At 43.0% G+C, this 16,690-nt stretch overlaps 1 protein-coding gene across 1 annotated transcript in view; it reads right to left on the bottom strand.

Annotated features, from left to right (window-relative positions):
- The window catches only part of mrpl11 (mitochondrial ribosomal protein L11), a 66,632-nt gene that overhangs the window by 34,053 nt on the left and 15,889 nt on the right, over positions 1–16,690 (bottom strand). Inside the window, exon 2 of the mRNA XM_086101264.1 lies at positions 14,846–15,002. Coding sequence (XP_085957390.1) covers positions 14,846–14,968 — 123 coding nt within the window. The 5' untranslated portion in view covers positions 14,969–15,002. The remainder of the gene's footprint in view (positions 1–14,845; positions 15,003–16,690) is intronic.

Genomic DNA, 16,690 nt, shown 5'->3' with positions numbered 1-16,690 from the left:
GTGGTTTACAAATCTGAATTCCATAGATAAGCTCGACAAGACCGTTTTCCGCGCCTACCTGTTGAAAAAAAAGTTGGTGGCAGGAACGGTTTGGATTCCAGTTGACGAACAGAAAGGCCAACGGAGGTGAATGAGTTATTTGCTCCTTTTTTGGTTCACTGGAGTCACAATGTATCTTAAACTTGCTCGTATCTCAAATTTTGGTTGGAACATGAAGCCAAAAAATCTATTAAGCGACAGTCATTAAACGGCTTTGAATTAAGTATTTACTAATTCACAAGATAGACCGTTATGCTTCATTGACAGCAACGTAATCACAATGGGCTTATTTATTATTATTTTTTATATACATATACTGTATATATATTATTTTCAATATTTTTTAATATTGGGACTTAGTTTGTTGCATTTCAGTTTACAGCTACAGTACATGATGATTGGCAAATAGACGTAAGTGTTGCTTTGGGGTCATCTTGCTGTTGAGGCTTTCCAGAAATGCTTTGCTGATATCTATAGGCAATTATAAACCTTTTTGGAGGAGGTGTCACTCACTCACAATCATGACTCAATTGCGGGGTTGTAATTTTTGCGTCACAGAGCATTATGGCTCACAGCAGTAGGCGTACACCAACATCAGTACAGTGAAGCGGGCCCGGACGGGGGAAGATTGTCGGTGGTTAAGAAGTTCACGGCCATCGTGTGCTCCACGCCTCCAAGATGGAAGGAAACATGACAAAAAAAAAATAAAAATTCATTCTCGCCATGGCACCTCGTGGAGCATGATGCGGGCACATATTGACAACCTGTCGTCCCCACAAATACAGGAGGCACTGGAAAATAATTCAAGGCCAATACAACCTTCAAGACCAATAACGGCCTACTGACTTGCACATCCTGAGCTCTATTATAAAGTCAATCGGACTCCATTTGATGGCGCACACAAACACCTACACACACACGTAGATAGATACGGGATACCTGGACTCGCACGAACGGACAAAGACACATGAACACAGATGCTGACACACGCGGGTACACAGACAAACAGGCACACACATGGACATGGATGTGCACGCACGCGCACAGCAGCCAAAAGTCCGACACACTTTTGCACATGTGGTTGCCGCATACACGGTCACATATGGACACAAACAAACTCATGCACACGGGCAAACAACAAAATGGAAGGCATGCATGGATCACACATGAAAACGCAGATAGACGCACATATGCACACAAGCACACACACACACACAGACACGAACATATCGACAGACGCACTCATGCAAATTAACAGCAACTCTCTCAAACACACACACAAGACAAACGTAACAAACACAGACATACAAACATGGACAGACATGATGAACACAGACACAGAAAGACACACACGCACGCGCATACAGCGACACGCATGAACACAAGAGCATACACTCAGGAGAGAGTGAATTGATGGCATTTAAATACAACATGCCAGAAAAAGCCAGCTGTATTTCCCCAGCAAAATGTCACGCTAACAAAAAGCCGCCATTCATCACAATTATGCCGGCGAATCCTCTTGGAATCCACGAGCGTGCTGGCGTGCTCGCGCCTTTATGCTAAAGGCTGCAGACAAAAGTCTTGACGCGATCGGTGTCAAGTGTTGTTCTCACGCACGGACCTGAGTGCACTGCCGGCACCTCTTCAAGACTTTAATGGTCCCATTAGGTTCAACTGGGGCCATTTGTCACAATACGGGCCTTTATTGTCTCACCGCTGCACATAGCACATATTTAGACAAATGAACACACACGGCTGCAAAAAGGGGAATTCATTTTGAGCTTCTGCGGCGATTTAGCCGCTTCAGAGGCAGGGGCAGAACCAAAACGTGTTCAGTGGGGTGGCCAGGGTGACACAAGGATTCACTATGAGCCCGCCATAAGATGACATACGCACGCGAATTCAAATGTGTGTAACCTCATCACTCCAGTTGCGAGATCTGCCTTGGCTACACAGGGCACATGGCTGAGAAGTTATTCTTAACGCTTTCATGCACCCTGTAAGCTGGTAACATGATAAGCAGTCCACTGTAGTAACCGCTGTCGCTGAAAGGGTTAATCATACCATATGGTGGCCGAGCAAAAGTGCCTGAGGAGCCAGAACTGGCCCCCAGGCCTAGAGTTTGTGCACCTTTGAAGGTTCAGTCGTGTTTACACGGCAAGATTTGAAAATTGTCATCCGACTTCCAAATGCCGAGTGATCCCACACGTGATGAGAAAAAATAATAATAAATCACGGGTTTGTGTAATCTGCGGTCACAGCGTAAGATCAACACATCACATACGGACCAATCCATTCACGGATATTCTCATGTCGGACGGAAAATCTTGCAAAACCACTCAAGATTAAATGTGACTTCCGAGTAAATAAACATGGCGGACGAAAAAGGCAGCAAGGGGCTCAAATTGCGCTTTTTTTGTGGATTCTTTTTCGCAGAAAAAAACAAGCAGCACTAAAAGAAAAGTCGTTGGTCTTAAGGGTGGAGCCAGTCCAAACACGGGCTTTACCCGCGACAGCGTGATGTTGGTTTTTTTCCCCCTCTTAGAAGTATTGTGAAACGTATAAACATCAACCCCGTCTGTTTCATCGAGCTCGCTCTCCGTTTCAAATGCAAATTTTCAAGACACTTTTCATCTTACATTTGTCATATGCGTTCCCTCTCGAAAAACGTTATGCTTTTCTTTTCCACAATAGCAGCTACCATTTCGAATCGGTCGTGTCTGCTAACCTCTGGATACACTTTTCAGTATTTTCCCTCAGCTCCCTGTAGACTCTCACACTTTCGAGTCCCTTTGTGCTTCCACTCCTTTCCCAGACGCATTTCTCCTTCGTCATCTGAGCTAATTTCAGTCTGGCCTGTAATTGCTCTCCAGAGCCAAAACTGTCAGTTTTTTTTTTGTCTCCAGCTCCTTTTTATTTTTCTCGTTTGTTTGAATTTGCCTCACAGCGGACATGGCTCCTACATCTGTGCACTTCCCCTGTCAACGATGGGCAGTCGCAAACAAGGTGAAGAAAGCCAAGGAGGGTTAGAAGGGGAGGCGACCAAAGATTAAAAACAAAAAGCTGCTTCGAGAACAAAATGCAACTCGTCTGGGCAGACATGCGTTTTGCACAGTGCACGTTTGCTCTGATCACCTTTCGCCAAACGCACGTTTTTGTTCTGTGCGTCTGCGCACTCGCACCCGCGTCACCTCATTTCCCTGGCAAAGCGAGCAACAGCCACTGTGCGCCTCCCGGCGCTTGTCCACTTTTAAGCGACAGATTGGCGGAGAAATCTTTCATCACTGCGCTCGCCTTCAACACTGCGAAGACAACTTCAAAAGGAGGCAGCGAGCCAGATGGGGACTGATGCAGACAGCTTGGACGCAGAGTAGTGGCAAACGCCTACACACAGTCGGCAAACGCGCATGACGACAGACAGCGACTGTGCTACTTTGATTGACATATTGAACTCATTCCGTGACAAAGTTGTAACTCCTGTTCCTAGTGTATCAAATCAATTTGCCCCATTGGAATGAATTGAAATGCTATTAATCCGTTCCAGTACCCAATAAACCACCCCCACTGAACATTCTGCAAGCCTCCTCGCTGCCCATCTTTGAAAACCGCCTCAAAACTCATTTGTATTCTTTGGCATTTGACTCAGCATGACTCAGATTTAATCCTGGTTTTGCTGTTCAGTGCTTTCTACCGTCTTTGTTACTGATTTGTTGCTTTACTGTTGTATATGTTAGTTGCTCCATGTACAGCACTTTGTGTGCAGCGATGGCTGTTTGAAAGTGCTCTGTAAATACAGTTGAGATTAAAAAAAATCTTTCATAACAAAAGATAGCTCAATGTTTTATTATAAAATCATCATATGTAAAAGTATGTTGTATGTGTAAAGGTGCAACAAACGTATTGTTGTACCTTTAAGGGATGTGGCCGAGCGAGCAAAGACAGACGCTGAAATCACGCTGGCTTCGTCTGAGAGGCTTGGTGTGATTTGTGGCATGCAGCTTCTCCTGGCAAGCGTTTTCATTTTTCGGATTAACTTTATGTGCTATTCAATAAATGGCATGCAAGGGCATTTCACATAGTTTTCCTTTTTTTCACAACTGTATTTGTACTCCACAATATGTTAGACTCCTTGGCTGAGGTCATCAGAAGTGACTTAAAAACACTTGAAACTGTTGTATATGTTGGTTGCTCCAAGTACAGCACTTTGTATGCAGCGATGGCTGTTTGAAAGTGCTCTATAAATACAGTTGAGTTGAGTTGTCAAACTGGAATGTCAAATATTGAGCAATTTCAGCTTTTACTTTTCAACCGACCAGTTCGAAAACCAAAAGAGAAATTCAATTCAATGGTTTATATGTGATTGACCAAATCAACAGAACAACCTTGAAATATCCCAAAAAGGCGCCTTGAGCTGGAAGTGTCAGGGGGGACGACAATTAAATTCAGAAAACAGGCCAGCTTTTACAAGAAAGGTTGACAGCAAAGCAACGTTCACTTTGAAGAAACACTTTTAAAAGCACAAAGCGTTTATGTGTACCAGATGGCTTTAAATCAACAAGTTTACCCATATTTTATATTATATATCCCCTCTCAATAATAAAATTGACTGTGATATTCGTAGTGCCTTGCCGCATTCTGCATTCAAAGACAGTCTGCAATTGACAGCTTAAAGGTTACAAGATGCCTACGTGAACAATAGAAAATGAAGCAGTCTTTCCCCCACCTCCCCAGCCCCCCGAGCAAATTAATGAAGACATTGTGTTGAACAAAAGCAAAATTGGCCCCCTGGCTTATAAAATAGACGTAGATGCATACGGACAGGTGGCCTTTGTGTTTCAGGAGCAGAAATTGAGGAAGATTGTGGCACCCACCTGTGTAAAGGAGACCAGAATAAGAATGGGCGTCGGAAGACGAGATGACTGGAATAAGAATGGAAGGAGAGGGTGAAGGCGGAGGGATTCAGACGATTATCCCATTTTTATTTTTATTGAAAAAACTTTTAAGCGATCATTTTAAACCCAGAAGGGAACTTTCATTAGGCTTTTATTGTTAACGTTATTCAGTTTTATGTTACAGGAATGACAGATCACACTTCAAACTTAAAGGACCAAAACGTGCAAGGAAAAAGTCTGATCGTTTATGCCAATTCATCCCCTTGACAAAATATCGGCAAAATATTCTTGTCAAGTCAAGTCAAGTCAAGTCAACAGTATTTATAGAGCACTTTCAAACAGCCATCGCTGCATACAAAGTGCTGTACATGGAGCAATTTAACATGCACAATAAACAGTAAGACAAATCGGTAATAAAGGCGGTAGAAAGCACCAAACAGTAAAACCAAGAACAAATCTAAGTCATGCTGAGTCGAATGCCAAAGAATACAAGTGAGTTTTGAGGAGGGTTTTGAAGATGGGCACGAGGAGGCTTGCCGAATGTTCAGTGGGAGGTCATTCCAGAGAGAGGGACCAGCAACAGAAAAGGCTCGATCCCCTCTGAGCCTCAGTTTAGTTCTTGGTACTTCTAATAAGGTCTGGTCCACAGACCTGAGGCGCCGGGCAGGTGTGTAGGGGCGGATGAGCTCAGAGAGGTAAGGTGGCGCGAGATTATTCAGAGATTTGAAAACAAATAAGAGGATCTTGAAAATAACTCTAAAATGAATGGGGAGCCAGTGAAGGGATGCCAGAGTAGGAGTTATGTGCTCCCTCTTACGAGTACCAGTCAAGAGGCGAGCAGCGGCATTCTGGACCAGCTGAAGGCGCTTAATGGAGGACTGGCTGACTCTAAAGTAAAGGGCATTGCAGTAATCGAGCCGGGATGTGACAAAGGCATGAATTACTGTCTCAAAGTGTTCATGTGAGAGGAGAGGTTTTATTTTGGCCAGCTGTCTAAGGTGAAAGAAGCTGGATTTAACAACGGCACCAATTTGCCGATCGAGTTTGAAATCACTGTCCAGTTTAAGGCCCAAGTTTGAGACTGTTGACTTAAGATAAGGAGACAGGGGGCCCAAGTCTACAGGATGGAATGTACAAGGGCCACTGGGACCAAACAATATCACCTCTGTCTTCTTTTCATTGAATCTCAAGAAATTTTGTGCCATCCAGGTTTTGATTTCTTCCAGACAGGATAGGAGTGGCCTTAATGAGAAGGTGTCTTTCTTGCTCAGTGGGACATAGATCTGGCAGTCATCTGCATAGCAGTGGAAGGGAATACCATGTTTCCTTAAGATGGAACCCAATGGGAGCAGATACAGTGAGAACAGCAGAGGCCCCAGAATTGAGCCCTGTGGAACACCACATGACAGGGGAGCAGTGCGTGACGCAGAGCAGCCAAGGCTGACACAGAAGGTTCTGTCAGCTAAATAGGACCTAAACCACTCAAGAGCACTGCCACCAATGCCCACCAAGTGCTGCAAACGAGTCAGCAGAATACTGTGATCCACTGTATCAAATGCTGCAGTTAAGTCCAATAAAACTAGACACATGTGGTCTCCAGAGTCATTTGCCAGGAGGATGTCATTAGAAACGCGTAACAGGGCTGACTCCGTGCTATGCATCGTCTTGAAACCTGACTGGAAGACCTCCAAGATGTTATGTTCATCCAAGAAAAATTTCAACTGCATGTGCACCACTTTTTCCAGAATTTTGGAAATGAAAGGCAGTTTGGAAATTGGCCTGAAACTTGACAGCACATCTGGATCAAGACCAGGTTTCTTGATCAAGGGTTGGACCACAGCATGTTTAAACTGTTGGGGAACTACACCAGAAGAGAGGCTGCTGTTGATGATATCCAAGACTGATGCGCCAACACTCGGGAGAACCTCCTGAAAGAAGTGCGGGGGAAGAGAGTCGCAAGGGGAGCCAGATGGCTTCGTCTGGCGAACTACATCCTCCAAAAGCACCAAGGACACAGTTTCAAAAGAATTTAGCACAGCTGAACATGGAACATGGACAGAGGGGTCAGATCTTGTGAAAATAATACATAAAAAAAGACGTGAAAATGGAAAATAACTTCTGAAAGATGATAGTGAATGCAGAGATTTGTTTCAAAATACATTGTACATGTTTGAAGATAGTTTCACAATGTGAGAAATATGACTTAACCCTTTCAGGGACAGCAGTTACTACGGTGGACAGCTTATCATGTTATCAGGTTACAGGGTGCATGAAAGAGTTAAAAGACCAAGAATTATGTGGTACCGAATGGAGATAGAATGTTAAACTACTTTCCCCCCACCCATCTCATTTTTCCTTATTTTTGGGATTTATGGCTAAAAGTGTGCCACATGAAACATTTGGCATGAGTCGCTCATCGGCGGTTATGCAAACTGCAACATGCAGTTAGCTAGCTCGCAACGCCGACACCCCGACATGCATCTTCCATTCGGATGTTTCACTGACGGGGCTGCTTTAGAGCGCCTGGTCGTCAGCTGTGAGTGCGCGGACTTCATGCAGAGAAAGATGAACAGTTAACAGGTGAACGGGGCATGGGTTTAATCCATTCGGCTGACACGTCCACAGCATTTGAAAGCAGAGAGAACAGTATCATTTTTCGTTATCTTGATTTTCACTATTGCGTGCTGACTACCAGGAAAAAAAATGTTGTCCAATCACATTTATTTTGAAATTCCCCAATCTATGTGAAGTAATTGGACTCCTCCAAAAGAAATTTTTGAAATTCCACTACATTTTTTAAACACTTGAATACTAGGCTCAAATACACTTAAAACAACTCAACGTGTTCATAAGAGTCTTATAAATAAAATGCCAACAGCATTTCAAGACAAAATGTGTTTGATAAAAAGTATTACTTTTCCTCTTCCCATAAAAAGTGCTTGCACTAAGGGAAGCCATTTTCTTACTTTTTCTAACCCCTACAAATTTGGTATCATTGGAAAGCACAGAATGTCCTCTTTAGAGTAACAAAAGGAGTTAATGCGATTGGATGCACTGGGTGGGAGATATTTAGGTTCACAAATGTCCTCTACAGAGGACAAATTTGAACTACTGGTAGTCAGGAGGATAGAGTGAAAATGTGATTTACTTCGTTGCCCCACGAGACTGCAGTTCAACATTCACGGCCATGCTTAGCTTCAGATTGGAACCAATCGTTTTGTGTAGTCTGCATTTAGTATACTGTACGTCGTATGACATTGTGCCGTAGCATGGCGGGCAGCAGGGAGGTCTATTGGAAGGGACCCTCGAGTGAGACATTTACAGTGGTTAAGTTTTCCTATTTGTGGTTCCCATAAAGCTGGACAAATATATGCCTGTGAGTATTGTTGTTTGCTTTTTCTGTATGTTTGGAGCGCTACGGTTTACAATGGCCGTAACAACCATGCTAATTCCCACTAGCCCATCGACTGCGTTTCCCATTACTTTCGCATTCTGTTAAACAAATCGTTTGGTTTGGTTCAACATTCAGGTGCTTAAATATAAAAAATAATGAAAATAATAATAATTTTAAAAAATGTGCCAGTTTTACAGCAAACTTCAAATGGAAGTGATAAAAAAACAGCTTGAAGCAAGCACAGTTCTAAATAAAATACGAGTGCAAATAAGGGGCCTTTGCTTCTTATTTGGAGAACTGTGCATATAAGAGAGTAGGAACAGACACAAAGGAATACTTTGAAAAGTATGTTTTGATTAGTTTGAATGTGTTTATGATGTTTAAATGTATCAAAAGCTTGTGGGAGTTGCAGATTTTCACCTATTATGTGAGGGCCTGAAACACATTCCACGCAATAAACGCAGGTTCAGTGTAATACCAATACAGGTATGCCTTTTTTTTTGTCCTGTCCATTTGCGTACACAGCACAATTCAAGTGGCACACATCCCTTATGGCTGAAAGAACACATGAAGCGACCAGCGAGTGCAGACTGCCAAATCGCAGGTAAATACAGTAACTGCACAAGCATCGACACCAGACATTATTTAGTAAGTAAACAATAATATATATTTTAAAAAAACAATTTGAACGATCAACATAGCCTGTGCTGTCCCTCCCCTACATTGATTTAAAGGAGGGGTGTCAAAGTAATTTTTGTCATGGGCCACATTTTTGTTACCGTTTCCCTTGGAGGGCCGTGATGACTGCAACCAAATAATAAAGGTCAATAACAACGGATTATTTAACTACTGTTTAAGCTACTGTAATGAGGGGTTTGGTTACAAGAAAATGCTTACAATGTGTCTCTTATTTATTACATATGAGAATTTTAAATTTTGGTAGAGATTTTAGCAAGCATCATTGAAGTGGACATGTTTGATTTGCTTTCGCGGGCCACATAAAATGATGTGGTGGGCCATATCTGGCCCCTGGGCCTTGAGTTTGACACCTGTGATTTTAATGAAAGTAACCTCTGCATTACTTGACTGGCCGCAATTATTCAGGTCATTCAAATGTGCCATTTTTATTTACTAAATTGAGCTAATAGTTAATCCATTTGCTGTACTTTGGATTTAGTGCGGGTGTTTGTTTGACCGTTTTTCCGTGCTGCCTGAGCAGAAGCAGGTGTGTGTATATGTACTGTATATGTCAGCGATCAATTAATTTCAATGACTGCAAGAAGGCATTGCCAGCGTATACAACATCTGTGCATTTGGCAGACATCTGATACGCAGCAGATTTTTATCCACATTTGGAAGAGGCCCGATACAGATCTGAAGATATCCTGCTGCCATGACACGTATCCCCCATTGTACCAGAGAGCAAACAAGTCAAGTCAAGTCAAGTCAAGTCTACGGAATTCTGTCATTTGGATCATGTATTGTGAACCTAGCCTAACACTTAGAGAAGCCGAAACTGACTGAACTGAAAAAGCAATTCGCATGCCACGAGGCTGTCACATAAGCGCCCAGTTCTTACTTGGTATCAGGAATTGTGGGTATTGAAAAAAACATAAACCAAACTCAATTCATGTGATTTTCAAAATGAGATTGTTGGATTGGTTGGGATAAACAGTACAAGCCATTTAAAGTCGAGACAAGCCAAAAAATTAGGCTCCACACATTTGAAAGAAAGTGCGCAGATGCTTTTTTTTCCCTGCTAAATTAAATCACAAACAATTTTAGACAGTGGGGGAAAAAAAATCCTCTGTCCATGACCAGAAAAAAAAACATTTTACATTCAGGGCACCCCGGTGCGTCAACCTCACAGGGCAGAGGTACTGGGTTCAATTCCAGCTGCGGTCTCCCTGTGTGGAGTTTACATGTTCTTCCAGTGCCGGCGTGGGTTTTCTCCGAGTACTCCGGTTTCCTCCCACATTCCAAAAACATGCATGGCTGGCTGATTGAACCCTCCAAATTGTCCCTCGGTGTGAGTGTGAGCGTGGATGGCTGTTCGTCTGTGTGTGCCCTGCGATTGGCTGGCAACCGGCTCAGGGTGTCGCCTGCCCGAAAGACGGCTCGGATAGGCTCCAGCACGCCCCTTGTGAGGATACAGTGGTCCAGAAAATGGATGGATGGATGGATTTTGCATTCATTTGTGAAGAAAAGATGAAATGAAGTTCATACTGGATATTGTGCAGCCTGTATTCTTCTTAATGTTTCAGCCACTCCATTGGCATGCACGAGAGTGGATCGCGTTTCAATATAATTCACTCTGGTGCAAAATGGCCACCCATTAAAGCCTCACTGATGAGCGTAAAGAAGAATTACGACCTTTCCGACTGTGTCAATAAAAACAGGAACATTATAAGCTTCGTAAAAGCGGCACTGACTGCAGAAGCCCCTAATAAAGCCACCACAAGTGTGTATCTTAACAAGGATAAAAGCCGTACAAATTGCATGCGATTAATGCAGAGGTCCAACTGCTTATTACAGTATATTTGTCCTTTTCAAAGAGAACCGACTATCAAAACGCAATCCGCTTTTTTTGTCTGTAATATCGATCACAAAAAAAAAAAAAAAAAATGTTTGGTCAGTGCTGAGCAGCACAAATACCGTATTTTCACGACTATAAGGCGCCATTAAAAGTCTAAAATTTTCTCCAAAATGGACAGGACGCCTTATGATGCGGAGCGTCTTGTCTATGCGCTGAGTTCCAAAACCTGACTGACAGCCGACACGCTGTTTATATAGAGAAAAGGCGGAAGTGACTGTGGACAGGCATGCGGCAAAGAAGTCGGCCAATCAATGAAGGGTGGGCGTGTATATATACATATATGGAGAGAAAGAGAGAGAAAAGGCAGACGTGAGTGACAGGCATGCGGGGAAGCAGTCCGCCAATGAGTGAAGGGTGGGCGTGTAAGTGGACGCTAAAGGGACGCTACAAGCAGGTACCAACACCTGTATAGAGTGTGGCTATGTGCATTGTTGCAAAACAACTTCGGTTTTGGTTTCTAAGAACCCCCGAAAATAAATTCTACAAAGAGACACGCCTACGAAGCTCAGTTCAAACTTCAAGCCATCGGTTATGCTTTTGGCATGCGTGCCCATCTCACAGCAGCGGTGAAAAACCAAGTCAAGCAAATGAACTCTGAGCTTGCCGTTATTCCCGGAGGCTTGACGAAAGAACTCCAACCGCTGGACATCGGCATCAACCGGGCGTTCAAAGTAAAGTTGCGAACGGCATGGGAACAATGACTGATCGATGGCAAACACATGGCAGCGCCGATCGATGGCAGCGCCGGGCGAGTTACGCCACAATTTGCGAATGGATTGTGGCTGCTTGGACGAACGTGTCTGCTTGCACTGTTGTTCGAGTTTTTGGCAAAGCCGGCATCATTTCTGTGGAGCCACATGGCAATGAGAGTGACTGACAACGAGAGGGAACACGGCGTTTTTGATGGATTACCGGTACTTGCACAATTGTTCAATTCTGATACAGAGGATGAGGACTTTGATGGATTTCTGGGTGATGATTGATCGGAAAACGTGAGTACATTGTACGATGGCTAAATAAAATACAACGGAACTCAGTTTTCCGTTGCCTTTTTAAAAACGTGTTTTTAGCTTGTATCTGTATGTCTTGGGATGCTAACGCATGCTACAAGCTAACGTGTTTTTAGCGTGCGCGCATGCATGCCGTATGTTTAAGCTGGCGTATGTTTTACCACTTTAAAATTGCGCCCAATAATACAGTGCGTTTTGTCTATGTGTAAAATACAGAAATAGCACCCATTAATGAGACTGCGCCCAACCATACGGTGCGTCGCATGGTCGTGAAAATACGGTAGTCCACAGTGGGGTTCTGATTTTTTTGCGGTCTTTTGGGTTTGTTTTTGTTTTGCCGTATCTGCCACCAAAGTTGTGGAAGGAATAAAGCCAAAGATGAAGGGCTGAGTGTTTTTTACGCAGCCCGTCTCGCGGTGGCTGGAAGGGCATAACAAATTCTGACAGCGATAGTGTAAAAGAGCCCAAAAGGCACTAAAAGCTTGACGGGGCTGTGACGAGCTGATGTTGGAGCAACTACTCATCTCACATAAAAAAATAAATAAAAGTCATTGCAGCAAGCAGTACAGTTTGCAAAACGCAGATCTGGATCGTGTTTCAAACAAAACAATCCTATATAAGAACCACTCATTACCGCCTGATTTGATGAGATTTGGTGCCTCGACTTATAATTAACCCAATTTACAAGTTTCCAGTTTGCCCTGCTCAGACCTTTTTTTTTTTTGCTTTGAGTGGCATGCAAAAATTGGACGACCATGCAACAGTCGCAGTGATGGCAAACTTCATAACAAGTTGTGCACAGCATGAGCAATTCTTCAAAGCTTCAAGCATGAATTTTTCACTCCACTCAATTGAAGTTTACTTTAAAACCAAACACGAAACAAAGTCTTATGTATTGAACCAAAGCACATTAAGCTCGTCTTACAAAAGTCCGCTAACTTGATGCTAACACACCATTCAAAACGCCATAGACAGACCAAAACAAAACTAGCATCGACATTGCGAAAATTGCAAACATTTCAACAACTTATATTTGAACACAAACAGTAGGAACACATGGAGACAGAGCATAGGCAACAATAATCACAAGAATGTATTCTTTATCCTCTGCGAAAAATAACGACATATTGAATCTTAGTTGAGATGGTTTTCTGCGGCATTTCATAAGATAAGGCAGGATGATGTATTACCCCACGATGGGGAAATTTGCAGCGTTTCATGAGCAATAGTGAAAACGGGAAATAAAAACAGAACAACCGAGTTGCTCAAGCACGTTAGCATCATAAAATTTTCACAGTGCAAACGGCAGAGTTCACACAGTTCTTGTTCTAAATATCGGAGTTGGATCCCCATCAGAAAAGACATTAGTACAAGAAGTACATTGCACAAAATAAAATTAATCTGGAGCATTTTCATTTATTTTAATGGGGAAAGCTGATTTGAGAGACAAATAGTTAAAAAGAGAGTGCGCGGAAAGAAAGCAATCGTTTTTCTCAAGTGTCAAATATTTCGAGAGGAATACAGCCCAATGCCGTTTGTGTCTCGGGTGCAGTGAGTGTGAGGGGATTGTGTCAGATGGAGGCCCCCACCTGCACAAAGCGCAGAGCGCAACGGGTGGAGGACGAAGTGGAGACCGAGACAACTGTGTGATTTGCCAAATTGGAAGTGGTTGTTCCGCAGTTGTTAAAGAGTCACGCGTGAAAGGTCGAGAGATAAGATTAAGATCTACTGTGTATTCGTGAAGCACCGCTACAACCGCGAGTCATCATTTTCACCTCTGCAATAGCGCAGATTCTAAATAATCGTTTTGATTGCATTTTATAGTATACAGGTAAGTTTGAATTGAGTTGCATGTCTTTTGTGTAATATCGGGTTACGCCACAGTACGCTGAGCAGCACTGAGCTCTAGTGGATGGAGACTAGAGCAAGAAGAAGAGCCAGAAATATGTCTCTGAGTATTGGGGCACTGCGTGACTTGTTTGAATATTTTGGTGTTCAGATATGTTGAATTCTCTTTGATTTAATGTTTTGCTGCCCCGTGTGTGGTGAAGTAGCAGATGCTTGCATGTTTACAAATACAGTACCATAACATCGCTGCTAATTTCTGTTAGCCTGTCAATCGTGTTTTGCGTTATATGTTAGCATGAAACGCCTATACGATGCTAATCCATGTGTGTTGAAGAGACAGTTTGAAGGTTGAAAACGTCAATAACATCAAGGATCATTTCCATTCGCCCTCTATGGCATTTATATGTTAGCATTAAGCTAGCTGACGTTCACCCAAAGTGTGTTTTTTGCGTGAATATTTTGGTGTTCAGATATTTTGAATGCTCTTTTATGTTTTGCTGCCCCACGTGTGTTGAAGTAATCACTGCTAATTTCTGTTAGCCTGTCAATCGTGTTTTGCGTATGTTAGCATTAAGCTACCTGACGTTCGCCTAAAGTGTATATTTTTTGTTTTGGCGTGCATTTGTTTGACATTTTGGCGTTTAAATATACATTTAATTTTTGGGGCTTTGTTTTATGTGTCTTTTTTACAGTCACTCCAAATGAGAGTGACAAACGGGATGCAAGCATATTGTGGATCTTATTTGGAGAAGAGTGCAAGCGAAGGAGTCTTCTTTTCGTTTCCTTTAAACATGACAATGTTATTTAAGAGTCTCCCATTACTTAACCACGAGAGAGTCAGCGCTAAGGAATAATTTAATAAGTGATTAAGTTTAAAGTGTGCCGGAAGGTTGAAATGATATTTTTAATATGCTCTTTCTATATCACAGATTGTGAATGGGTCAGAAATATATTGCCCCATTAAACGAGAGTTCACTGTACTTCAGCGAATACAAGTCTGGTACTTCAGCGAATACAAGTCTGGTGATTACACAAGGACTAAAAGGGGGGGGAAAAATCATTTTACCTGTCCGAGGACTGGGCCCAGCGGTGGCCCGGGGGTTGCTTGTCCCGACCTCACAATAGCCCGGATCACGCCACCTGCATCCATCTTCTTCACGGCTTTGGCCGCCTTGGAGATCTTTGACATGTTTCCAGCTTGCCACCGAGCCAACGAGAGAATGCTGCCAGTGAAATGACAAGACAGCAAATTAGCATGCCTTCATAACATAGTCAGTGCACTAACTGATTTCTACACGAGACTCATTGAAACATGTTCAACTTCAAAAACATTACGAGCGAAAGCAACAGGCTAACGCGGCGCCTTCCCATTCTGCTGCAGCGGGCGAGTAATTAAAGAAAAAAAAAAAAAGATCTTTGTCTTCGATCAGCGTAGCGAGAGCTGGAGGTGCCCGAGGTGGCAGAGGTGGGGATGAACGTGAGCGTGAGATTCTCCACATGGCGCAGACAGACGGCAGGATTGAAACTTTGAAACCTGCACGCCAAAAACGCCTCACCTCTTTTTTTGTTTTTTGTTTTTTTTTAGATGTGTCACCGCTAAACTCCACCACGGGGGGGTAAGTGTCAAGCACGTGGGAGGATAAAAGCTGCCTTTAACATGACAACTACCAAGTTAGAATGGGAAAGTTATTTTCTCAGAGTTTTGGAAAGTTCCAGGGAAACTCAAAAACATTCGTTTTTTTCCCCCTCAAAATAGGCAACTTTTTAATTCCAGTGGCATTTTGAGTGACACAAGGTAATCATTTTTTAATTTGATTTTTGATCACAAAAAAAAAATCCATGAATAGATTTCTCTACAATACGATTTCTTTGAGTACAACATGACTGGTGCACTCATGCTGTTGGCCACTGCTCTCACGAGACCACTCACACGCAGAGTTGGAACTTCACCTGCCAGCCCACCAAGCCCGGCCTCACGAATTATATTCTCATAAATTGAAATGTATTTTAAGCATTTAAACAGGAACCAAAAAATTACCTTTTAAATAAGCTGATATATCCAAAAAGCTATTCTTGTGCAAGTGAACAGCCAAAACTGACTCCGTTTTTTTCTTGTTTGTTCTTCTGTAAATGGCCCTGAAGTAACAATACCAACATGAAGCAGCATGGAAATGTCATTTCTGTCACGCATGACCCCGAGGGAGAGGTTTTTTTTGCTTTTTTTTAAGCCCCATTGCAATTCAAAAAGCAAATAAGAAGTCAATTAGTCGAGTGAGGAGAAAAGCCTGAACCTGTGGCCTTTCTCCGAGGAGGCTGAACACATAAACGCGCTTTTGTAATCCTCTGATGGAATCAAAGTGATACAGGCAGAGCCATTAAAAAAAAAAAAAGCAGGAGCTGGAGAAAGGGGGGGGGGGGGGGGGGGAAGAAAAGATCAATGATGGGAGCCAGGGGACAAATAGAAGTTTTACGGTTGAAGCCTTGCAATTTGAGGGGGTGTTGAGCATTCAATAAAAATAAGTCGTTGAGGGTCGAAGCGTTATAGTGATGCTTCATCACAAGTAACCGAGGGGATCCAATTAGATCAACAGAGGAGAGACGACGAGCGAGAAGCACGGGACCGCATGCTGTTCTTGAGTCACTAACAGAAGGCAAGAAAAATTTGGAGCTCTAAGTGTGAACACAACGATGCGATTTTCGTAAGGCGCGGCTGCACGGGCGCCATTTAGCGGCTAAGCTACTTGTGTGAAGAAGAAGTACGTGCCGCCTCAGATCAAGCGTGCCGCAGACAGTGCAGAGGCGTCCAACACTAATTTGCGGGAAATAGACATCACAGTGGAAGAAAACTGGGGCAGAAATACCAATCCGAAGGTTTTGTGACTGCTTGCTTGTGCGGAGAAGCACCAAGTGG

Source organism: Hippocampus guttulatus, chromosome 2, assembly GCF_054856545.1.
Source record: "Hippocampus guttulatus isolate MCC_2025c chromosome 2, RoL_Hgut_1.0, whole genome shotgun sequence".
In the NCBI taxonomy this organism is placed as follows: Eukaryota; Metazoa; Chordata; class Actinopteri; order Syngnathiformes; family Syngnathidae; genus Hippocampus; species Hippocampus guttulatus.
This window is presented reverse-complemented; position numbering and strand designations above follow the sequence as displayed.